Source organism: Colossoma macropomum, unplaced genomic scaffold (assembly GCF_904425465.1).
Source record: "Colossoma macropomum unplaced genomic scaffold, Colossoma_macropomum, whole genome shotgun sequence".
Lineage (NCBI taxonomy): Eukaryota > Metazoa > Chordata > Actinopteri > Characiformes > Serrasalmidae > Colossoma > Colossoma macropomum.
The window spans coordinates 39,253,535-39,279,764 of record NW_023494803.1 but is presented as its reverse complement, the minus strand read 5'-3'; the positions used below and the strand labels follow the sequence as shown (position 1 = coordinate 39,279,764).

The 26,230-nt window shown below is 39.1% G+C and overlaps 1 protein-coding gene across 2 annotated transcripts in view; it reads left to right on the top strand.

Annotated features, from left to right (window-relative positions):
* Window positions 1-26,230, top strand: part of syne3 (spectrin repeat containing, nuclear envelope family member 3) — a 63,380-nt gene that overhangs the window by 4,194 nt on the left and 32,956 nt on the right. For both annotated transcript variants that reach the window (XM_036592991.1, XM_036592992.1), the window contains exons 3-12: window positions 2,523-2,695; window positions 7,346-7,655; window positions 9,787-9,942; window positions 13,057-13,401; window positions 16,355-16,491; window positions 20,971-21,145; window positions 21,455-21,637; window positions 22,417-22,560; window positions 23,791-23,925; window positions 24,324-24,485. In XM_036592991.1, coding sequence (XP_036448884.1) covers window positions 2,523-2,695; window positions 7,346-7,655; window positions 9,787-9,942; window positions 13,057-13,401; window positions 16,355-16,491; window positions 20,971-21,145; window positions 21,455-21,637; window positions 22,417-22,560; window positions 23,791-23,925; window positions 24,324-24,485 — 1,920 coding nt within the window. The remainder of the gene's footprint in view (window positions 1-2,522; window positions 2,696-7,345; window positions 7,656-9,786; window positions 9,943-13,056; window positions 13,402-16,354; window positions 16,492-20,970; window positions 21,146-21,454; window positions 21,638-22,416; window positions 22,561-23,790; window positions 23,926-24,323; window positions 24,486-26,230) is intronic.

The following is a 26,230-nucleotide window of genomic DNA, read 5'->3' as shown; positions in this document are numbered from 1 at the left end:
ACTGGTAATCATCAAATGCATATGTCTGAACAAGGGCCCATGGTTTTTGCCCATGGTTTCGTGGATAACTGAGCTTTCTGATGTAGTATGTAAGCATTGTTGTGCAAGTTTCAAAGCTGTCCATACAGTCCATATATAGAAAATAAGACGCTGTTTTAAATGAATTGTTTTTTTGATGTCATGAAAACCGACACATTTACATAAATCCGCCTGTTATATCAGCCAACAGCAGTTTAGCCCCGCCCGTTAATGCTAAAGTTAAACTGCTTTTTGAGTTAATCAAAACAGATCATTTACATATATCGGCCTTAAAGGCACAGTAAGTCAAGTCAAGTCAAATTTATTTACATAGCGCCACAAAGCAGCTTTACAGAGAATCCGGGTCCACGCCCCCAGTGAGCAAGGCTTGGCGACAGTGGCAAGGAAAACTCCCTCAACAGGAGGAAGAAACCTTAAGAGGAACCAGACTCAAAAGGGGAACCCATCCTCCTCTGGTCGACACCGGATAACAGCACAGACACAAAACAGTATAAGTGGATACAGTTTAACACCACTGTGCAGAGCGCCGGCCGCATCTCAGGTCAGACCCTCTCAGGACAGGCAGCCGCTCAGCTCAGGGAAAGATAGGGGGAGGGGGGGGTCGATAGGGGGGGATAAGAGGGACATAGTTAGGAAAGCAAATTAACCAAAGGCTCGACTAAACAGGTAAGTTTTTAGCCTAGACTTAAAGATGGAGGCTGTGTCTGAGTCCCGAACACAGACTGGTAGGTTATTCCAAAGCTGGGGGGCTTTGTATGAAAAGGCTCCTCCCCCTGACGTAACTTTATTTAGTCTGGGTACTAATAATGAGCAGCACCTTGTGATCTAAGTGGGCGTGTCGGTTGATAATAGGAAATAAGGTCACTGAGGTACTGAGGAGAAAGGCCATTCAAAGCTTTATATGTCAGTAGAAGAATTTTAAGTAGTAACAAAAACACCCTGTTTCATTTGAAATTATAAGCATTGATAAACAGAAAATGGTAACAATTAATTATGACTGTTTTTGGAACAAACACAAGCATTATAAATGGGAAAAGGGGAAGTTTTATTTTTTTTGCATGTAGGAAAATGGGCTTTTTACAGCGATGGTTGTGCCATAGATCAAATATACACAGTTTTCACCCTCACTCCAAATGTAGCCGGTCAGCCAGGACACGTTTGGTGTCCGAAGTTTGCTTCTATAGTTGTGCACTGGAGCTAAGAAGCTCATGTAGCTAACAAGTAATGGAAACTTACAGCCACCAGTTTAACATCAAGCAATCTGAATGTCTAAGTCGTCACATTCTTACCTTAAATCTTCAAGTTAAAGTCCACCTGAAATCAAATTGGACAGTTTCTACATTGTTACTTCATGCCTCTGCTCATATAAAGCAAGATTGGTCTTTTCAAGTAATTTAAACGACTAAAATGTTCTTCCATCAACAGTTTTTTTTGGTCCAGATACTGTGTTTCACTCACAAATGCATCACAGTGTGGAAGAAGAATGAGTTATTATTTCCAAATCATACTGACTTTAATGTCAAGTGGACTTTCTTATGTGGTTTCTAACATTGTCCCTTCGTACACTGACATAATGTTGCCTAAAAAGTGGACAAAAATACATCACATAAACAGTAAAAGCTAAAGGCAGTAGCAGCCATATTGAAGCCCATATTGAATTGTCTGTGCTTTTGTTGATGTTTATAGATAACAGTGTGTCATGCAGTGTCAGGTACCACAGAATCAAACCTATTAGAGATTATTTAAAAGGGAATTTCAGTGATTTTTCAAAAAATAATCAATAATTGAGATGTCATTCAGAGTGTTTTGATGTCTAATAACAGACAGAGATTTCTATACAGTGATGGTGATGGAAACCAGGGATTGTGATGTCTACAACACAGATTTAGCCATTTTATTCATTTTATCCAACACCACAAATTTTCTTTGTATACTGTTTTGCCTCATATCACCCTGCATGTATCCCTCCATCATGAATACATTACAAAATTTTAGGCCGAAAACTTCTCAAACCTATCATAAAACAATGTCTCAGGCATCAGGCAGCGTGTTCGTAATGATTTTAATGTAATAACTTTCTGTGAGGGAGAATTAGAGGTGGACGTCTGGTTCCTATCACCACCACTGTGAACAGTTCTGCCTATAGTTTCTCCAGAGCGGATCATTTCACACCAAACCACTCTGAGTGACCTTGTTTTCCATTTTAACCATCTATTTATGCAGATATGTTGGTAAATCAGGCATTTTCTACCATGCTAATTGTTGGAGTAGAAGCTTTTGTTAATTGTTAGCTACATTAGCCGTGTAGCTCCTGTATAAAAATAAAGAAGAGTACTTTTCAAGCACGTCTGATCAGCTACATTTGCTGTAAGGGGAATAAGGTATACATTTTATTTGAATATATATTCAGTAAATGAACCAACAAAAATATGCCTGTCTTTGTCTGCATTAAATGAACGTGGTTGTGCTGTTTTGTTGTGTAGAAAATCCGCGAGTCGGAGCAGGATGGTCGGCTGAAGATGGACTTGGTGCTGGCGGCTGCAGATACACTCCTGAATAGCGGAGATGAGGAAATGAAGAACCAAACTCACTCCAAACTGAAAGACCTGAAGGCTCTGTGGGAGGAGACTTCAACCTACATCATCCACTGCCACAGGTACATCTGCTGGGTTCAACTCCAGCTGATTTCAAAGGGGAATTCCACTAATCTTTCAGAGTTCATGCATTATTTCATTGTTGAGATGTGATCAGAGTCATTCAGAGTGGTTTGGTGTGAAATGGTTCAGATTTCTTTACAGTGGTGGTGATAGGAACTAGGGGTCGCCATGACTACAACACAGATATAGACATTTTATTTACTATCCAAAACCACCGGTGAACCTACACGAGTCTTCTGAGTTTTATATGTAATGTTGATGGTGATGAAATAGTGATAAATCTGTCTCACAACACCCTGTGTGTATCACTCTGCCATGAATGGAATACATGTTAGACTAAAATCTTCTCAAAACTGTCACAAAACAATGCCTGGACATCAGGCTGTGTATTCGCAACCGTTTCATATAATAACTTACTGTGAGGGAGCTTTTAGAGGTGGACGTCTGGTTCCTATCATCACATCGTATGTAGTGATGATGGTAACATACCGTAAAATATGAAAAGGGCACTATTTTGTCACTATTCGCTACCAAGAATGGGTTTAAAAATAGGTTTTAGGCCAAAACTGTTGCTCAAAACTGTTGCAAAACAATGTCTCTGACGTCCCTTTCTGTGAGGGAGGTTTTAGAGGTGGACGTCTGGTTCCTATCACCACCACTGTGAACAGTTCTGACTCGGCAAGTTTCTCTAGAACGAAGCATTTCACACCAAAACACTCTGAATGACTCTGTTTACATCTTAACTATTTACAGTCACAATATTTTCAGAGATGTTTAAGTCACATGTCTATTAAAGAAGAGATAAAAATCCTGTCCGTATCGAACATGGTGAAATCTTTTCAGGAAAAAAAATCAACCTTGACATTTGAAGGCAAAACCAAACTCGAGCATTTTAGTGCACTTAACAACAAGTAAAACCTGGTAGTTGTCTGTATGTTTTTTTTTAATCAGAAGTCGTTTTTATGTATGTAATAAAACTCTAATCGATTGGTGTCATCGAAAGCGAACAGTTCAGCTTTTGTTGTGTTTTTGGTGTTTAAAACAACTTTGGTTAAATTTTCAAGGCTGAATCTCAGGTGGGAAGAAACCACCTCAAATATGAGACGATGTAAAAGAAGTTTATATTTATTAAGCTGGTTTTCTCAGGCTTATTTTAATACCACATTAATAATGTAATTTAGCACTTGTGAGCAAAATATGACTGTAACCTTTCTGTTGCAGCTGTAACCAAACTAAAAATAGGGTGTCATTTACCTTCAATTAATGTCATAACATCAGCATCTGAACATAAAATATACTTTATTTCTCTTTTCTCAGTTTCCGTATGCAGCACGGTCAGCTGAGCTATTAGAGAGAGTGTTTATAGTAATATCTGCAAGACCCATTGACACTGTTTAACCACACAGTTCCTGACAAAACATGTGGCTGCAGCCTGTAGCTAAAATAAGAAGTGATGTGCAAAAGTTTTAAAAATACTGTGCTGTTTTCAGAGTGCTTCAACCGTTAAAGGAGTCATATCATGCAAAAGTGAATTTTTTCTGTAGAATGTAAACTAAAGCTTTGACGAGTACAGTTCACTCCCTAATCCATATATGGAAACTAAGCCGCAAGTTTTGTGTTCATTATGGTCACAAAAAACAAGTTCTGTATTCACAACAGTGCAGTTATATATATCCATTTAAAAAAGCAACAGATTTAAAAAAAACAGATATTGAAGCATATCTACAAATACTACTGTGTTTCTATGAGGAGATGTTTGCAAGTTGTTAAATACATGAACATATCGCTGCTGTTGGAAGAAAACCTCATATCTCCATTTTTGGCATTTTTCAGTTTTTGACATAATTTGAAAATGCCTGTTGTCCTTTACATTTTGTGTAAATTTCATGAGGAATGGACCGAAATAATTGGCCCAAAATGACTTGGAAAAAGTCTGGTTCCATTGACTTACATTAAAAGTACAGTAGGTTTTTCCCTTTTTTGTGTAAAGTTATCATTGTGGAGATACAAGGTTTTGTTCCGACAACAGTGATATATAAAATCACTATTTATTGTATTAACATGATCTGTATTTAGTATAAGTATTGTAATTTTGAGCATATATGTACTTTATGACCAAATAAACAGTTTTTTAAATATATATATTTTTTCAGGTGCTTTAAACTTTGACACAGTTCTGTCGATCTTAAAGGCACGGTAATAAAAACAGCTTGGATAATGGATGGAAAATGGAAAAGTTTAAAAAAATGAAACTCAGTGAAAAATGTAGGATATTGGCCCTTTAACTCATTCAGTGTTTAGCACACAGTGTTTGCTATATAGTGTACTGACTCAGGAATGACCAGAACGAGCAAAACATTTATTCACTGTTAGAAATAAAGGTTCTGTTCAGGTACATTTTTCGTTCATCAAGGTACAAACAATGTAAATGTTCCCTCAAAGGTACAACAGTGGTTTTAAGGTCTGATTGTGAACCTTAAATAAGTTTTTCCAGGTGAAAAGTTCGTATTTGTACCTTTTCATAACCGAATGTTTTAAAACAGAACAGTAAAATAAAAGCCTGGAGACGAGACGGGGTGTGTGGAGTCAGTACAGCTTAGAACATATCATTTCAGTGGATTTTGGTACAGTTACGTTCCCTGACTAAAGGTACTGAGATGTACCCTTGAGGGTCCCACCCCAGTGACAAGACAGGCACTGCCCCAGTGACAGTTTAGTACCTTTATTTCTGAGAGTGTTGTTGATCGTTTAGAATTTGCCCAACGCTACAACATGGCCGATACTATACAGTGCACCATTTCTGTAATAGGAGCACAAACACAGACCTGTTATTCAGTCTGTCTGAGTATTTATAAACCAGTTTTTTAACATAATCTGATTCAAAAGCTGTTGATATATCTGATATTTCACCATACCTGTATCATTCCACCGACCACTGGTTCCTAAGCAACAACAGTTGTTTCTCTACTCTAAGCCAGGGGTTTCAAACTCAAATTACGTGGGAGCCACTAGCCAGATGGTCTTCTCCAAACAGAGGGAGCGATTGGGAAAAATTTCAGAGAAAAAAATGTCTCATTTTTAAATTTTAAATAAATTTTAAATAAATTTATTTTTTTTATATTTAATTTTTTTATTTAAATTTTAAATAAATATGTTTAAACTAAACATATACTCATTTAAGTGCATCTTAGTCAATGTTATAAGAAAATAATAAAAATAATTCTTCTGTCACCACAAATACAGTATTATTATTTTCTTTATTTTGTTGTTGATGTTGTATAAATACATAGTGTTTAATAAACATTTTAGTGTTCAGTTAAATCAAGTAAACTTAAATTTAACAGTAGAATTATACTCTGATTTTGATAGCAGTGCCGTACCTGCTAAACATGAGTGAAGTTGTGGGTGAAACGCAATGGCAGGCAGTTAATTCTCCATTCTCAATGGATCCATTAGTTAATTCCATTAATTTCTTAATTCTGACATGTTGTACCTTTCACAGTTTCATGAATAAATCCACAAAGGCAGATTTAATTAACTATCTAAGGCTTTGTTCACACAGCAGGTGAAAGTGTCCCAAACCTGATCTCTCTTTTCATAAGTGTTACAGATGTGTGTCAGTGTGAACAGCAAAAACAAACTGAATCTGACATTTTTAATTCCGATTTGAGATGCCTTTATATGTGGTACTGAAATCCGATACGTATCTTATATGCAGCAATGCGACTCAGTCTGAACAGCCAGATTGGAATTCATGCAACTTTTATGCCAATCCAACTCGACATTTGTCATAATTTTGCGCTGCTGAGACTCATAAACATTTGGGCTGATGTTTCTGTACAAAAATTATCCAAGCCTTATCCAAACACCTCCGTGTTTGAAGAGATTTCGAAAGAAATGTCCGAACACAGGCGTAGGAGAATGAGGCTGCAGCGTCAAAGAACAGTTAAAAGTCTGAAAGCAAAGTTTAAAGAATCCGAGGACACGAACCAAAGAAGTGACCGCGCCCTGTTCGTTGGCAGTCATGATTGTTTACCTCTGGATGAGCCATATAAAGCATTGTTCTTTTGCACATGTGGGTCAGTTTAGGAGCTGATCTGTTCAGACTGATGTCGCATACAGGTCACATTTAAAAGATAGTGTGAACAGCCAAACAAAAGAAACGCATTTGGTGAGAATATCAGATTTGGGCCACTTTTACCTGCTGTGTGAATGTAGCCTAAGCTGGTTCTAGCTAAATACAATACTCTGTGTGCAGCGCTCATGCTGTGTGAGGCTTTACTTTGTTTCATCTTGCACACAGCACGTTTTTGCTATTAACAGCATAAGCTTAAGTCTTTAGTCTAACCAGCTACAGTATCTAGTGAAGAAAAATAAAAAAAATAAATAAAAGATATGCAGCTGCTAGAACTACTTTTTGGGCGGAAGAAATTTGAAATAATGTTTGGGGCTTCATTGCATTAATCTTTTTTCAAAACTGTGGCTGCAAAACTACAAAATCATTACAATGTTCAAGACTGAATATTATCATGAATACCGACATGGTTGGATGATCTACTGAGACCACAGCCATGAAGTTATTCACTCTAACTCTCCACCTCAAGTATGGTATTGTTATTTGCTAATTGCGTTTTGTTTATGTACCGTAGCCGTATAGAGTGGGTGTGGCTGCACTGGAGTGAGTATCTGAAGGCCCATGAGGAGTTTAACATGTGGCTGGTGAAGATGCAGAGGACACTGGAGCCACAGCTGGAACTGCAGCTGGGTCTGCGCGAGAAGCTGTGGCAGCTGGACCATCACCGTGTCCTTTGCAGTGATGTGAAGGCCCAGGCTCAGCTCCTGGAGAGGCTGGTGGACGAGGCTGCGGCTCTTCACAACCGCACACAGGACACCAGTGTGGACGAAAACGCCCAGGACGCACTGCAAGACGCCTACAACAACATCCGCACCAAAGCAGAGGTAGCACAGAAGTTCACGCAGTGAGAGTTTAAGCCTTAGAGTTATTACTGTTAAGTTACAGTTGAACAGAGTTGTTACAGTTGTTTTGTGCTACTATTTAAATGATTTAATTATGTATCATTTAAATTATGTAGTCATAACAGTTACAAAGTTTAATAAATTGCAGCTACTTTCAGTTTACATACCTGCAAACAACTTTGGATCTGCAGTTTGGCTTTTTGGCTTTTTCAGTTATTTTCATGTATTTGTGTGTGAGTGTGTATAAATATATATATATATATATATATATATATATATATATATATATATATATATATATGTGTGCACAGTTTGTGTTGGTCATCCTCTAGTCCTTCATCAGTGGTCACAGGATGCTGTTGGCTGGATATTTTCGGTTGGTGGACTATTCTCAGTCCAGCAGTGACACTGAGGTGTTTGAAAACTCCAGCAGCACTGCTGTGTCTGATCCACTCAGACCAGCGCAACACACACTAACACACCACCACCATGTCAGTGTTACTGCAGTGCTGAGAATGATCCACCACCCAAATAGTACCTGCTCTGTGAGGGTCCATGGGGGTCCTGACCACTGAAGAACAGGGTAAAAGGGGGCTAACAAAGTATGCAGAGAAACAGATGGACTACAGTCTGTAACTGTAGAACTACAAAGTGCACCTATATAGTAAGTGGAGCTGATAAAATGTACAATGAGTGTAGAAACAAGGAGGTGGTCATAATGTTATGCCTGATTGGTGTGTGTATATATATCTTTATATAATTATATATATATAATTTTCCAAGTATGCAAATTCATAGCTATATAACAGGGAAAGCAGGTGGTCCTGTCCTCCAACTCTCTTTTTACAGTCATGTACTCCTGTTTGAACATGTTTTTCTGAAAAGCGTTGTCTGAAAACTAAAGCAAGGGATGACAGTTGACTTACAGTTTAGTCCTCACTGCTCCCAGTAATGTTACAAATGTTACTTCTGTTGGGTTTTAGTAAATATGAAAATTAACATTTTTAATATTTAATTAATAGTTAATATTTATTTAATATCTAATTATTAATACATCAGTAGGGTTGATTGTTTTCGAAAACTATTTGTGATATTTATTGTGACCAATAATGCAATTTAAATGCAGTTAGTTTCTGTAACTAAAACTCCTGGCCTGTTTTTCCCCCAGAAAACTGCACATTGATTTTTCAGGCTTGAGGCTTTGAAACTGACAGAGACTGCCAGTTCACAAGCTCTGTGTTATTAAGTGAAATCTGCCCTCTTAAAACTTGTTACACAACATTGAATAATGTGGGATATAATTAAAACATTAGCTCTTGTGATTTTGATATAAAAATGATATATCTTTCAGGTCTGTATGGATCATTTTAGCCAAAAATAGTTTGGCTTTTACATTTGTGAAAATTTTTAAAAAGTCTTTTTGATTTCTTAAGTTGGGAGAGTTATATGTATCAAATGTATTAACGTATATATTAATTTAATTTTTAAATAAAAAAAAACGCTGTCTCATGTTTTCATGTCGCATGCTGGAACACAAAGACTTTTAGTCCATAGGTGGAGCCTTATTTTGGCCACGCCCCTGCATTTTAGAGCAGGGAGTGAGACTGCATCCCTGTCTCTCATGGCCACATGGTGGGCAGTTAGATCCCACTGTGTCCCAAAGTCTGAAAATCAGTGTGGAATATTAAGAATTGTCACTACCTAAACAAATATTTTCTTTAATTGAATAAATCTCCTTATATTTTAATGAAAAATATGATTTTATGTGTGTACAACTGTTTAAAATTGTGTTTGCTAGTGATGTACTAGCTCGTGTTTTTGAGTTGTGCTCAAAATTAGCTGAAACTGTCAAATATTTGGTAAAGTTTTAGTAGTGTCTTTTTTTTTGTTAGTGACAAAATGAAGTATTAAATCATTTGTTTTAATGAAAATAAACATAATTAAGGTATTGGGACACGTTTTTAGTCCAAGTCTGAAATGTGTTTTCAGCTCTGACGTCGAACCCGTTAGGTAGAACGATCCACGTATTAGACTAAAGAATAGTTGTTGTCTTTTTGTGATGGTGTGGTGTTTTCTCTGTTGAGTTATTGCGACATGTTTGTTTTATTTGCAGGAGAGGCTGGCTCTGGTCCAGAAAGTGGCAGAAGAGGACCAGCAATTCCAAAATCATGTTCATGAATTCCAGAAGTGGCTGGTGTTGAAAACAGAAGAAGTGAGTCGCTTCACAGAGCTGGAGGACACTTCTGAGAATAGACTGGAGGCCCTGCAGGTACACTAACCCACTTATTAGAGCAGGGAGATGGACTGCGCTGATCTTATGGGAAATCTATTTATACTCTACCATAGAAAGTGACTGACACTGGCTGTGACATTATCCCATGTTTTATTCACTATAATCAGCTTTTTCTTTGAAGCTTGAAATCTGATTTGAGGTCACAACACGCTGTCAGTCACTGTCTCTAATGTTTTTGTGTCTGACTTTTGGTCTATTGGGCTGATGATATTAACCCCTTAATCTGTGATCTTATTATTCAGTTTATATTAATAATGAGGCGTATTAATCAGAATCTACTATGATTTATTTACTATCTACTTTAAAAGCAATCTGTAGTTATGAGAGGAAGGAACTGAACTGGGGAATTTGGCCAGACTCATCTCTTTAGAGTTTGACCTTGTTTATGCTGTTCTCTGTAAATCACCTGAGTTCTAATGCCGTTGTTCTGTTTGTTAAAACTGTGGAAAAAACATGTGACCTGTGCAAAACTTTTGGCATGTTTTATATTTGATTTGTTTTTTTGTCCAGTGTTCAGCAAATAAATAGAGATTGGGCACTGAAATTTGCCGAAAAATGTCATATTTAAGTATGTTCTCTGTAGAGGACATGTTAACTTATTTTCACTCAGCAAAACATGTCATTTGCTCAGGGGTGCCCAAACTTTTACATACGATTAATGAGTTATAATTGATTAAAGCAATCTGGAGCCAATGGAGTAGAAATCACGGCCTTTAGATTTATGGTCTTAAACTCCGGAGTTAATGTAGCCTATAACAGCTCATTCATGAACCTTTAACCTTGAAGGTTGGCGCACAGACTGCTGGTCACCATAGCAATGCAAGCAACAATCTCGCCTAGCAAGAATCTAAAGAAAAGAGAAAGATTAAAGACGAACATCGAAAATTTTGAGACGAATGCACTTCAGCTGGTTTACTGATATGTTTAATCTGCAACGTGAAACTGTCAAACACTGAAAAGTCACGAGGCTGAAGTCAGATTCTCGTTCTCCAGCTTCTTGTTCAAATTTTCCCATTCCACCTTAAATGGTGCAGCAGTTACATTCTGATGCCTCAGGTACCATTTAAGGTTGAACGGGAAAATTGAAGCTAGTGAATGAGAAGCAACTCCAGCCCCGTAAAAAGTCAAACGTTGAGAGACATTTTACAAGAAACTGTTCTAGTTTTGTGGAAAAGTTTCCTGCTGGAGATGCGAGAAAAGTGGCTATAGCTGAGCTAAAGATTAAAGCAGAGCAAAGTGAGTCTGCGTTTTAATTTTTATTATAGTTTTTAGCCTGTGATAGTAGCACATATTAAGACATATTTACAGCCAAGATGCTAAAATGGACATAAAATGTTGTGGCTCCCAAGGTGGTTTGACTAGAGATGATACGGTTACCGGTTTCACGGTAAACCGCGGTAAAATTAATGACGGTTAACTCGGAGATTCGGAGATATTTCAGCCTTCTAAGAAGGCCAAGTCTGACGCTTGGTCATATTTTGGGTTTTATAAGGATGCAGAAGGAAAGTTCATTGAAGATGACCACCCTGTCTGCAGAACAGGCCGAAATAAAATAGCGGCGAAAGGGGGCAACACATCAAAACCTTACGAGTCATCTTCGCGACCACCACCCGCTACCTGCAAGAATGCAAGGTTAACTTTAACGGAGAAGTCTGTGGAGACTTCGAAATAGAAGAAATGTCATGGTCTGTGTGGTTTAACTTTTGCTTATGGTTCGTTAATAATGTTAAATGAAGCTTTTAGCGTCAAAAAAAAGAAAAAAAAAACAAAAAACAATCGGTGAATCAGCTGTGAATCGAAACTAAAGCTTGTAACACACATTTCTGTGGAGCGGAGTCTCCAAAATGAGCTCTGATAGTCACACAAGCTCTGGAACGAGAAGCTGCAAAAGTTCAATCTGCACAGCTCCCCTTTCTCGTCTCGCGTGCAGTGTTTACTATCTGAGAGGAGAATAACACCGTCTCAAATCACTCAGTAGTGCGCTACTGTTCAGACAAACATGATCATCATTAACAAGCAGTTGAGTTTTAAATAGGGAATTTGTAACCTGTTGTTAATGTTGATTAAAGATGACTTAGTCGAACATTTCCTGCACTCTTTGGGTGAAGGATTTGTGCGAAGTGCACTACATAGGGAAGATAGTGTGCTTTGAGACGGGACCTCGCGAGCAAACGCTGCGTGCTGCTTTTAGGAAAAGCAGAGTTTCAGAGATTAAACTTTAGGAGTGTTTCTGCTGCAGCTCAGACGCATGTTCATTTTAAGTTATGTTTTAGTTTTAAAATGCTTTTAGAGAAGCAGCTCAACAGGTGAACTCACACTGTGTGAGTTCTACACTGTCTGCAGCTCACAGCGCGGTCACGCAGTTCCTCTGTGATTTTGGCTGTTTTTCCTGGTGCACTGTGTTGATTAGGGGTTCAGCGCCACAACGGCACAATAATGCTGCAGTTGCAGTTCGGACAGAAATCCCCCGAGTGCAGCACTTCTTAGAAGTAGTAATTTTCCATTATGACCCACCTCAGAGTTGGTCGAGATTTAATTCTCTATGCAGGGAAATCCCTAGTTATTGTAATTATTATTATTATTATTATTATTATTATTATTATTAATAATAATAATAATAATAATTACAACAGTAATAATAATAAGAATAAGAATATTAACAGTAATAATAATAAAAATAACAGTAATAATAATACATTTGCCATTCTTTTGTTTACAGAGTATTACAAGTATTGTAAGTAATACAAAAGTAATACTAAAAAATGTACTCATCTTATTTTTTAATGTTTATGCAAACAAAAAGTGTATATTGCTGCCAATTCTATTTGTGTTAATATAAAAGTTGGTGAAACGAGTTTCAGTTTGTGTATCAGTATTTATTTTTTTATTCATTTTACTTTTCAACACATTTGAACAATATCGCGATAATACCGATAATCGTGATAATTTTGGTCATGATAATCGTGATATGAAATTTCAATATCGTTTCATCTCTAGGTTTGACTTTTGTTGGAAGGACAAAATGACTCTTCTTAACATTTGGGTTGCGACCCCTGCCTTAGACAACCTAAAACTCCCTTCTCCTTCCAGGAGCTGGACGCCAGTATAGCTCATGAGGAAGAGACGTTACGGTACATTGAAGGTTTGGCTGAGGCTGTGAAGGTCAACACGTCTCCGGCTGGAGCGGAGACCATCACAGAGGAGGTGGAGGAGCTGCGGCTGGCCTGGCAGAGACTCCGTCAGGCCCTGGTGGACATCCAGGAGGAACTGCAGAGCTTGCTAGACTCCCACAGTCAGTACCTGGCCCGCAGAGAGGAGCTGGTTGCTGGTATCGGGCAGCTGCGGGCGCTGGTGCAGAAAATGAGCCGCGAGCTGGAGAGTAAAGATGGAGAGAGGACGGAGGAGCACATGGTGACTCAGTGGAGGAAATACACAGTTAGTGCTCCATTCCTTTCGCTTTCACCCCGCCCTAAAACCATTTCAGTTGTCAAGTAGGACACACGGGAATGCCTGCATAGTTCTGTGGCCGTAATTATGTAGTCCAGACCGCCTCAGGTACATTCCGCAGTGGGGAGTGACAAATATTCACAACCCAGTGAAAGGAATTTCTCTAGCGGTTTGGGTTTTTGCACCACAGAACAAATGTAGCTTATTTGTTAAGGTCAGTGTCTGTAATACACACTACGCAAATAATCAATAAATAACATTTAAAGATGTACGCTTTAAGAGTTCAGTAGTGAACTCCGTGCAAAAGCTACGTTCAGATTACAAGCCTCATTGCTCAAATCCGATCTCTCTGACACAATAGTTCACACTTGTTTAGGTAAGTGACTCAAATCTGTCATTAATGTGAACGAACCGGCGTCCTGAAATGACCCTCATGAGCTCATCCTGCTCAGTAACGTCACGTGAATGAATCACGTGCATCATCAGCAAACAAACTAACGAGCAGAACGAGCTTCGCTGAGAAGATAATTAACTCTGATCAGCTCTCAGCTTCATTATTAGAGCGAGACGAAGGAGAAAAAGGTGAGATGAGCTGCTTTTCCACCGTTTACAGGCTTTAACTTATGTTCGGCGCTGCTGCCATGGTAACGCTGAATAATGGCGCACACGCAGTGGAAAAAAGCACATGAATTCCAATCTGAGCGTCACATTAAGGTTGCATGGCCACAAATTGAATACGTATCCGATCTAGGACCACATATGAAAGTGGCTCAGGTGGGATTTGAAAAGATCAGATTTGTGTCCACACAGCTCTGAAAACATCAGGTCTGAGTCACATTAGGGCAAAAAAATCTGATTTGTGCCACTTCAACCTGGTAATGTGAACGTAGCCAAAGAGCAGTTTAGCATAGAGTGGATTATAATGTGCAGTGAAAACTTGATGAAGACGACAATTTAATATTTATATTTTTTATTTATTTTTATTTATATTCTATATTATTAAAGGGCCTGTATCCTACATTTTGCTTTTTACTACTTCATTATCCTCTTAGGTCCACATAAAACATTTTTTGTGGTTTTGTGTATCAAAAGGTACATACCAAATGTTGATACTCATTTCTACAGGACCATTTTCAAACCTGTATTGTTTATCCCTTAAGTGTTTCAGCCTGGGTGCTTTTTGAATGAAGCACAATACAGGGACAGCCAGTCAGAACAGAGCTCATGTACATATATCAGTCTTAAAGGCACAGTAACAAAACAGGCTGTTTAATTCTAAAGAGAGGTTGTAAAAGGGTTGTGTAAAAATGAACTATGACTGTTTTTGGTATGTGAAGCCACGCTAATGTTTTAAGTGGACTTCAGAAGAAGCAAAAGATACATGAACAATATAAGATATGGGCCTTTTAAAAGTTTTACAATGTAGTGTTCTTACATTGTACCCCTCCGTTTTGCACATTCATGTCTAGGGGTAGGGTGTCCTGATTGTTGTTGAGATAGAGGGGTAGGGCGAAGTGTTAGAGCTACATGACCCTCCAAGTATTTTCTCTGTTAAAAAAATTACGATAGCCACTGTTTTATCTTAGTTTAATGTTGTTTCAGTGTATTATGGTCCTTTTTTCCATAACAAACAAAAAATCGCTAGTAGTATGCTGATGTCTCGGTAGCTAGCTAAATTTCCCGTTCCACCTTAAATGGTGCAGCATTTAAGGTGGAACGGGAAAGTTCAAACAAAAGTCTACCGAATAGCTGACTTTGGCTTCACATCACTGAAGAATTAGGGGTGGCTGATAATAAATAATTGCCCCACCTCTTTAAAGGCATATGATGCCCTAAATGTAACTAAAGCCCAGCAGTGAGGAGCTGAACTTTACCCTCCTCTGCTGTCACTGCAGACTGGCAGGGTCACCTACAGAGCAGCGCTAGTAGCTGTTAATGAAGTAATGCTCTTTTTATTCAAGGGTCCCATTTTGTAGGGAAGATTTCAACCACTACCCCTTGTAACTCAGTTCCAAGGGGCAAGGTGACACTCAAAAACAAGGGGTAGGAGTAAAAATAAGACATGGGATTGGGCCTTAGTCTATATATGGGAGCTATTTTGATTTTATTGTATCTGTGATGGCATAACGCTACACATTTACATTACATATATTACACATACATTACATATATCTACCTCTTCCCATTCACGCTGAAGTTATAAGGAGTGCTTCAGTCTGAACTGCTTTTTGAATGAGGCACAATATGAGTTCACTTACATACGGCAGCCTTTAAAGGCACTGTAAGAAAACAGCTTGTTTAATTCTAAGGGATAAAGAGGGGTGGAAAATGGTCATGTAAAAATTAATTATGACTGTTTTACATAAAACCACACAAAACCACTAAAATAAAATGCAAATGGACCCTTTGAACTCCTCATGAGTCTTGGGTTGCTCTGTTAGTGCAGTGCATTTGAACAAATGTGAGTGCTGCCATTCGGACTCTTTAGAATATCACAAGACACAAAGATCACAAGCTCATTTAGGCCAAAGTATAGCATGATTAAGAAAGTTTGGTGTGTATTATCTCAATTATTGTTGCCAAATGCATCATAAAATCTGCCCATAATAAGTAAATTAAGTGATATTTTTACCCATATGACTTTTTTTTCATTCTTTTGTTTGAATGCACCAGTAAGTAAGTATGCAGGGTAGTGGAGACTTGGGAAAACACTGAAGTAACATACTATAAGCTGTGCTGAAATAGTAAGGTGGTTAAGCTTATAGCTGTCCACGGTGGAAAACTTCTGACAAGGTTGAAATCCTTTTTAGATCAGTGAAAGCAGCTTTTCTTTGCCCCATGGAGAGGAATTAGTCATTAATGCTGGTTTGGAAGCTGTTTGGTGGAGCCCGTGATCAGCATGTGTCCTGCAGGGTTGATTAGCTCTCTGTCTGTGCTGCAGGGCGTGCGGAACGTACTTTTGGCAGAGGAGCCGAGGGTAGAGCAGCTCAAAACCCAGCTGAAGGAGTTATTCAGGTTCCCTCAGGACCACAGAGAGCTGTCTGATGATGTTCTGGCTGCAGTTAAGGAGTATCAAAGGTGAGCAGAGAGCAGACACCCAGAGGGTGGCTAACACACCGGAGACAAACAAGTAATTTAATAACCTGCTTGCATAATTCATGTGTGATACACGGGTCATTCAACATAAACAGGCAGCCACAAATATTCAGCAGGGCCGTGCATGAACAGGTTATGCATTCTTTTACGGTCACTGTCGTGTTCAGCATGTTAACCCTTAGCTGTCTTGTTGTACTGCTGTTGACTAAACTGTTTAAATGTAATTAATTACATATTTAATTACGCATAATTAGTTACACATTTAGTTAGTTGCATAATTAGTTATGACTTACATTTTCTTTCATTTATATATGCAGATTTTCTTTCTGTATTGGCAGGATTGAGTCTGCATTCTGTTTATTATTTCAGTCAAAAGAAAAAAAAAAACGGTGGCACTGACTAAATGTTCTGAATTTCTTCTTCTGATAGGATTTCTCCGCTTGTGTCAGAGAGTGGGAAATAAACAATATAGCCGTCAAAAGTTTGGACACACCCACTCAGAGAACAGTTTTATTACTATTTTCCAAATTTGACATTAATTAAAACTATGAAATAGTTCATATGGAGTAACTTCAGTCAGAACTACTAGCCTTCAACCCAATAGGGCTTTTTAGGCCCCCGCGTCCCTCATCACAGCACAACTGATTAGCTGAAATGCGTAATGGAGGACAGACACTAATTTACTTCTAATGAGATTCACATAGTAATTAGAATAATATAAAGCTTCTGCAATGATATAATGATTGTGGAAATGTACATCTCTACATTTTCCTGCTCTGAAGTTCACTAAAGTACAAAATGAAAACTTTTGTTTTGGACATAAATTTACACATTGAATATTTGTAGTCATTTGCAAAAGTTTGGGCCGTTTACACGTTTTGTTGATTTTCTAGGTGAAAATAAGTTAATGCATAATCTTTTAGAGGACACACTTAAATGTGACATTTCTGAAGGTTTTATCATACAATCTCTGTTTATTTGAAGAGTTTAACATATTAACAAAATATAAAATATGTCAAACTTTTGCATAAGCAACATTTTATGTTCTATATTAAATTTTTACCCAACATGTTAAATTGAGCAAAAAAGAGCAGGGGTGTCAAACTCAACCACAGAAAGGGCCATATTAAAAAATCTCAACAAGTCTGTGGGCCAGAGAACGCCTATGTTTTAATTTCAATTTGAAATAACATTTTACTGTAACCCAAACTGTCCAATGTTTATTCAAAAATGGTAAAAACGTCAGCATTCATTCATTCTTGGGATCAGTTTCTGAGCTGCTGAGTTAAGTGTTCATACTGAATTGAACTGCAGCATGCTGTGTTTTGTGATATGACGTGGATTTGTGTAGAATTATGGTGTAACCGCTGTCCCATAGATTTAGTTGTTTGAGGAGGAGGTGGGAGTGCACGCTACATTGCAGTGCATGCTAGGGGATTGTAGTGCAGCGCATTATGAAACAGGCTCATATTTATAGAAAGTCAAAATTATTTCACAGACTGGATAGGATTGTGACTTATGTTTGACATACAGGGCTGTAGAGGACGTGTTAACTTAATTTTCACTTTAGAAAATCAAAGAAATGTGATTGCATACGACTATATTTTAAAAAAGCTTTCTATCTTGGAGCCTTTGAAAGGCTGCACATGGTTTAATATTGTTCAGAACTTCAGAACCTGGTAATTAGCTGATGAGTTGAATCACATGTGTCTGAGCAGGAAAATCGTCAAACTGTGCAGTTCTCCACCTCTGGCCTAAGGTCACCATGCCCAAAAATCAAATTAGCACAATTTTCCACTCACCACAGACGAGGGCAACCAGCCAGGCCAAGACAAATGCTTCTTTAGTTCATCACTGGAGCTACAAAGCTAATGCATACATCCCCAAACATCTCTCAAACCACGTCCAGGCCTTCATTAAGGTTGTGCAGACTTGTTGAAGTGGTTTAGGACACATTATGATTTACTGTGAACAATAAAAAAAGAAAACTTCCCAGTGAAACTGAACACAGTGGGAAGCCACATTAGACAGCAAATGCTGTTTCAAATTCTGCCTTCCCTTGCAGAATCCGACCTCACATGCAAGTATGTGGACAGTATTTAGACAACACCCCTGTTGTCCTAAAGTGGCTGACTGCTGCATTCAGCTACATGGTGACGTTTTGTTCGTTTTTATCGCTCACAGTAAGTCATACTGTGCTCTAAACCACAACAACAAGTCTGCATGACCTTAATGAAGTTTTGAAGATGTATTTATAGAAAAGATTTAGGTGACTGTTCACTTCAAGTGTTTGTTAGCTACATTGGCCTCAAGCTAAATTCGGACACCAAATATGTCTTGGCTGATTGACTAAGGTAATAGAAAATTATTTAAATTTGATTCCTTTAATATTGTTAATCTCAGAGTAAGCAGATGTATGCAAACATTTGGACATGCACTTACTGAGCACTTTATTAGGAACATCTGCACACCTACTCATTCATGCAGTTATCTTATCAGCCTGGTGGCAACAGTGCAGTGCTTAAAATTGTGCAGATATGGTCCAGCAGCTTCAGGTAACATTCATATCAACTATCAGAATGAGGAAAAATGTGATCTCCCTGATTTTTACTGTGGTATGATTGTCGGTATCCGACAAGCAGGTTTGAGTATTTCTGTAACTGCTGATCTCCTGTGGCTTTTCACACACACCATCTTTATCGTTCACTCAGAAAAGTGCAATAAAGAAAAAACATCCAGTGAGGGGCAGTTCTGCAGATGATGAGAGAGGTCAGCAGAGAATGGCTTGACTGGTTAGAGCTGAGAAAGGCTCCGGTAACTCAAATAACTACTCAGTACTATTGAGGTGATGCAGAAAAACAAGTCAGCTTCCACTTCTGTCAGCCAAAAAACAAAGCTGAGGCTGCTGTGGGCACAGGCTCATCAGAAACTGGACAGTTAGGAAACTGGAAAAATGTAGCCTGTTTTAATGGATCTCAATTTCTGCTGAGACACACGGATGGTAGTTTTAGAATTTGACACCAGTGGCATGAATCCATGAACCCAGTCTGCCTTGTGTCAACAGTCCAGGCTGGTGGAGGTGGTGTAATGGTATGGGGAAGGTTTTCTTGGCATTCTTCGGGTCCATTAATACCAATCAATACTTCAATGCCACAGCTGATTTGAGTATTGTTGCTGACCATGTGCATCACTTCATGGTCACAATTTACCATCTTTTAATGGCTACTTCCTGCGTGATAATACGCCATGTCACAAAGCAGGTCATCTCAAACTGGTTTCATGAACATCACACTGAGTTCATTGTTCTTCATTGGCCTTCCCAGTCACCAGATCTGAATCCAATAGAACACCTTTGGGATGTGGTAGAACGGCTTTTTTGTTCTTTTTTGTTTTGTGCTTGACGTTTGCCTTGGAGCTACGAGATTCATGTAGCTAGCAACAATGGAAACTTTTGTACACCAATTAGCATTGTGCTAACTGTGGTTTCTGACATTGTATGACATACTTTTATCTGTTAAAGATGACTCTGGGCCTTTTAATAACTGGATAATAAACCTGCAGTATAAGGCTTAAAACCAGTCTGAGCTCCAGTTCTTCACTACTGCATGAAAACCTGGATCGTACAGTAGCCCCCTGCAGTCAAGCGTGATGCAACTCTCATCACTGTCACTGTCTGACACATGTTTTGTTGTGGGCTCCAGAGTTATGCTCAGATCAAAAGTGAGTTAAAATAGACAGAAAAGACACAATTTTGGACAAAATTCAAGCTGCTAATACTGTTTATCTAGATAAAGATATCTATATCTTTAATATAGTTTATCTGTGTCAAATGTAAGTGATAAAATGCAATGAAAGGCTTATGAGACATGCTTAATTAGCCCTCATAGATCCAGTGCAAAACTAAAAAAGCAAACATCAGACACAAAACATCTTAGATGACTGACTACATTCACCAAACTGTTGCCTTCAGCACTGCGGCTACCTCTGTGCTTCCTCACTAAGCCTGATTTTTATGGCAATTCCTGTTTATTGTTTGTCTATGATAATGTGTCAACTGCGTTTAAATGAGCATTTTACATACAGCAAATCAAGCTTTTGTTCTTCATTGGCCTTCCCAGTCACCAGATCTGAATCCAATAGAACACCTTTGGGATGTGGTAGAACGGCAGATTCACAGCATGAAGGTGCACCTGGAAAATCTGCAGCAATTGCACGATGCAGTCATGTCAATGTGGACCAGATCTCACAGGAATGTTTCCAACATCTTGTGAAAAATTTAGGCTGTTTTGAGCACACAGGGAAGCTGTACCCAGTATCAGTATAGTGTTCCTTATAAAGTGTTCAGTGAGTGTATAAAGTAGTTATGTGTAATATATAGTGTATACATAGAAAGGAAAACATGTCTATATGTACTTGTGGTGGACAGTTGTGATTGCAGATGTGTATGTTTGTGTGGCGCAGTGTGAAAGGCCGTTCGTCCCGGCTGTCCTCGGAGAGTGAGACCGCTCTGAGGCAGGTTCTGCAGGACCCACTGCATGGCTTTAGTCAGTGGAGTCAGGCTGTGTCTCAGGTTCTGGAGGCTTCAGCAGAAGTGACCGAGTTTTCCCACATCGCTCTGCTCGTGCAGAATATTGAGGTAAAGCCCCCAGAAAGCCGCGGGCATTCTCTTACGCTTTCACAGATCTTATACAAGCTAGAATGAGTGAAGAGAGAACCGAATATTCTGGTGCTGTACAGAGGCCTTAGATGCACTTGTGAATGGTTCAAAGGCTCAACATTTTCTCTCTACGGCCTCTTTATGGTTGTTTCTACAAATCGATACTGACAAAAGTCTTTACATATTACAGCACTGCTGGTAGCACTTTGCTGAGATATTTATTACAATGTTAAAAATATTCAACTTTTTATTTTTCTGGTTGTAATTTCTTCTTTTCTGCCTTTGTAGAAGCTCCTAAAGCACAGTGTGCAGCTCCAAGAACGTTTGAGCCTGCTGCAGGTGAAGGCTGATCTCCTGACTGCCGTTTTTGGGAAGGACAAAGCAGACAGTCTGCTGGAGGAGCTCACTGCGGACATGAGGAAGAGGGAGCTGCTCCACAGCCAGCTTGTGCAGAGGAAGAGTCGACTACAGGTGCCCAATCATCATCAACAAAGTCAGATTTACACAGTTTATTTACACTTTAACTAATGTAGTCAGCCAAGACACGTTTTGTGCTTGACGTTTGCATTGGAGCTACGAGATTCATGTAGCTAACAACAATGGAAACTTATGTACACCGATTAGCATTGTGCTAACTGTGGTTTCTGACATTGTATGACATACTTTTATCTGCTAAAGATGACTCTGGGCCTTTTAATAACTTGTTAAAAACTGGATAATAAACCTGCAGTATAAGGCTTAAAACCAATCTGAGCTCCAGTTCTTCACTACTGCATGAAAACCTGGATCGTACAGTAGCCCCCTGCAGTCAAGCGTGATGCAACTCTCATCACGGTCACTGTCTGACACATGTTTTGTTGTGGGCTCCAGAGTTATGCTCAGATCAAAAGTGAGTTAAAATAGACAGAAAAGACAAAATTTTGGACAAAATTCAAGCTGCTAATACTCTGTTTATCTGTGTCAAATGTAAGTGATAAAATGCAGTGAAAGGCTTATGAGACACGCTTAATTAGCCTCATAGATCCAGTGCAAAACTAACAAAAGCAAACGTCAGACACAAAACATCTTAGATGACTGACTACGTTCACCAAACTGTTGCCTTCAGCACTGCGGCTACCTCTGTGCTTCCTCACTAAGCCTGATTTTTATGGCAATTCCTGTTTATTGTTTGTCTATGATAATGTGTCAACTGCGTTTAAATGAGCATTTTTACATACAGCAAATCAAGCTTTTGTCTTTCCTCCCCTCAGGGACTGATCTCAAGGACGAAGGACTTTGGTGATGCCTACGACTCTATTCAGAAGAGACTGGCCTCCATAAAGGAGAGATTTCTTGCAGCAGAAGGGCTCCAACCTGACATTCTTGCCAAGAAGAGCCAGGCTGACCAGCTAAAGGTGAGCATCCCATCACAGCTGGATAAAAAAGGATAAAAATACAGCTCAAAGTCAAAGGTGTTTTATAAATGTTGCAGCTTTGATAAATTCTTTAGATACGATCTTTGTTTGAGCACAAAGGTAACAGGTGGGATATACTGCTTGAGGTCCTTTCATATGTAACTTGATGTGATCGTTGTGTGTTGCATCAAGAGCAAGTAAACACATTTTTGATTTGAGCGTTACTGAGCGCAGATAGAGAGATGCGTGTCAGAAGTGACACTGATGAGAGTTGCATCATGCTGGACTGCAGGGGGCGGCTGAGTGATCCAGGTTTTTCATGTAGTAGTTGAAAAGCTGGAGCTCAGAGTTTTTTCACCTTTACGGATTATTACTCGGTGATTAATCTTCAGGAATATTATCCAGTAACTATGTAAACTATCTACTAACTATTAGCTCTGTCTAAGGTTAGACCTGGACAGCATGTAAAATTATAATTTTTTTTCATGTTAAAAAATGAGGATGATCAATTATATCACCTCTTCCCCACCACAGCCACAGACACACTGCAGCTTAGACCTACTTTCTATGCTATCTTTAGCTTATTTTTTATTATTTAATGAAACTTTTTAATTGAAAAATCACATGAAACAATATAATGTTAAGTCTTTTTTTTTTGGTATAAACTAACAAACTATTTCACCTCATGTTTTGAAAGCTGTAAACACATTTGTGAGTTTGTGAGCTCCTGCTGGTGTGGGTTCATGGCTGTTTCCTCTCTTTAACTGACACTGTAAGTCAGCTATCCGACAGCTTCTTGTTCAAATTTTCCCGTTCCTCCTTAAGTGATGCAGCAGTTACATTCTAGGGCATCAGAACTGCTGCATCACTTAACGTGGAATGGGAAAATTCAAACAAGAAGCTAGATAGCTATCGAGACATCAGCTACTACTAGCAATTTTTATGCTTGTTATGAAGAAAAGGATCCAAATACATTGAAATGACATTAAACTAAAATAGTACAATAGTTATTATATTTTTTTATGGTGAAAATACTCACATTTGTGGGTTTCTTTGGTCTCTTGCACAGCCATCTTGGCGGTTTTTCTTTTTTTTCTCATATCACTCTGTTTGGAGTGAGCCTCTGAAAGAGAGGTAATGGCTAAGTGGTAGGGGCGAAGGGTGAAATGGGATTGGGCCTTGCTGATTTGTCCATTAAGTTTAAGCGGTTAACATTGTATCCATCCTCAGGTCATTAAGAGGGACCTGGAGGACAGTGAGGCTCACATCACGGTTTTGGAGACGCTGGTGTCGTCCAGCCCGACGAACAGGACGAAGTTTGAGCGCCTCTACGCAGACTGGAAACTGCTCTATAAAGCAGTTCGGGTAAGGAGGATCTGCTCAAGGTTCTTGGAAGTCCTGATGTAGTAAAGTTCCTGTCTTTTTAATGAATAAAGATGTGAAATATTTCATGGGTAGAATTTATATCCTCTAACTAGCCACTTCAAAATGCCAAGCTTCAAGTAATTCTGACTCAGTCCTCAAGATCTGTAGAAGCCGCAAAGATTGCCCCCCTGGTTTCCTTATCTCCTGCTGTGCTTTGATGATGATGATGATGATGTTGAAGACCTTGATCAAACTGTGGTTATTTTAGTTTTAATGCACTGTTTTGGCCCGAGGAGATCTTTATTTATTGAACAAAGTGAACTCGATCCTATAACAGCCTGATTCTCAGATGTGGCATTGTTTTTGGGGTTGATTGTGTGTGTGTGTGTGTTCATCAGGTGAAGGTGAACGAAAGTGAGGAGAGCATTTCTGAGCACGAGAATTTCCATGAGAGTCTGCTGAACGTGGAGAAATGGCTGATGATCATGAGGCAGAAGCTGGAGTCGTTCCGCGGGCCGAACGGGGAGTGGAGCGTGGAGAACCGGCAGCATGAAGCAGAGGTAACACACATAGGCGCACGTTTGTTTTTATACCTTGTCAGGACGTGGGCTCATACTTTTGTCCCACACATATGTATATGGGACATGTATCAATATATGTATCAATGTAATAATAATATATTGCATGTTTACATATATACATGCTGTGAAAAAGTATTTGCCCCATTCCCAGTTTCTTCCGTTTTTGCATATTTGTCACACTTGAATGTTTTAGATAATTAAAGTGCTTTTAATATTAGACAAAGGTAACCCAACACAAAATGCTGTTTTTATGATTTGATTTATTGACGGAAAAATGCTGTTCAGCCCTTCCTGGCCCCGTGTGAAAAGGTAATTGCCCCCCTTAGCTTCTGAATCAAATAGTTAACCAAATTCAATTGGGTTTAGTGTCACTAGCCACACCCAGGCATGATTACTGCCAGACCTGTTGAATCTAAACATCACTTAAATAGAGCCTGTCTGGCAATGAGAAGCAGCTAGAAGGTCTCAAAAAGCAGCACATAGGTTACAAAGCCATTGCTAAGGCTCTGGGACTCCAGCGAACCACAGTGAGAGTGATTATCCACAAATGGAGAAAACTTGCAACAGTGGTGAACTTTCCCAGGAGCGGCCGATCTACCAAAATTTCACCAAGAGCTCATCAATGACTCATCCAGGAGGTCACAAAAGAAACCAGACAAACATCTAAGAACTGCAGGCCTCACTCAGACCCTGTTGGGTTCCATTTTGGTCAGCCAAGAACACTGCAGTGGGCACAGGCTCACCAAAACAGGACAGTTAAAGACTGGAAAAACGTAGCCTGACCTGATGGATCATGATTTCTGCTGAGGCACACAGACAGTATGGTAAGAATTTGTTAGCAATAGCATGAATCCATGGACCCAACCTGCCTTGTGTCGACAATCCAGGCTGATGGTGGTGGTGTAATGATGTGGGGAATGTTTTCTTTGCACACTTTGGGTCCATTAATACCAATCAGTCATTGTTTGAATGCCACAGCCTGTTTGAGTGTTGTTGCTGACCGTGTGCATCCCTTAATGGCCACAATTTACCTTCTTCTAATGGCTACTTCCGGCATAATAATACTCTGTGTCACAGAGTAAAAGTCATCTCAGTCTGGTTTCATGAATGTTCAGTGTTCCTCAGCGGCCTTCCCAGTCACTGGATCTGAATCCAGTGGAACACCTTTGGGATGTGGTAGAACGGGGGATTCGCAGCGTGAAAGTGCTTCTGAAAGATCTGCAGGAACTGCATGATGCAGTGATGTCAACATGGACCAGAATTTTAATGGAATGTTTCCAACATCTTGTGGAATCCATGCCACAAAGAACTGAGGCTGTTTTGAGCACATAGGCAGGCCCTACGCAGTATTAGTATAGTGTTCCTAATAGCGAGCTCAGTGAGTGTATACGTGTCAGTAGCTATGTGTAATAAAACAAAAACATTTACAAGCCTAACCCAAGTCTTACATCAGGAACCAAAAAGAAATGGCTTTGTTGTTTTTATTGTTATTTTTTGTTATTTTTTAAAAATGAAACATTGAGCTTTTGTGAAAAAGCACTTTACAAAGTCAGGAGGATTGTGTGGGTGTTTGTAGGTTTGTTCTGTTTTTGTTCTGTTTTTTTTTTTCCTGCAAAATCAGGACACTGTCCTGAAAGTGTACGAAAACAAGTACACACACTCGCTCAAACACATTCTTTTACACTTTAATCCCTGTGGGCCGAATCCCGACTCACATAGAACGA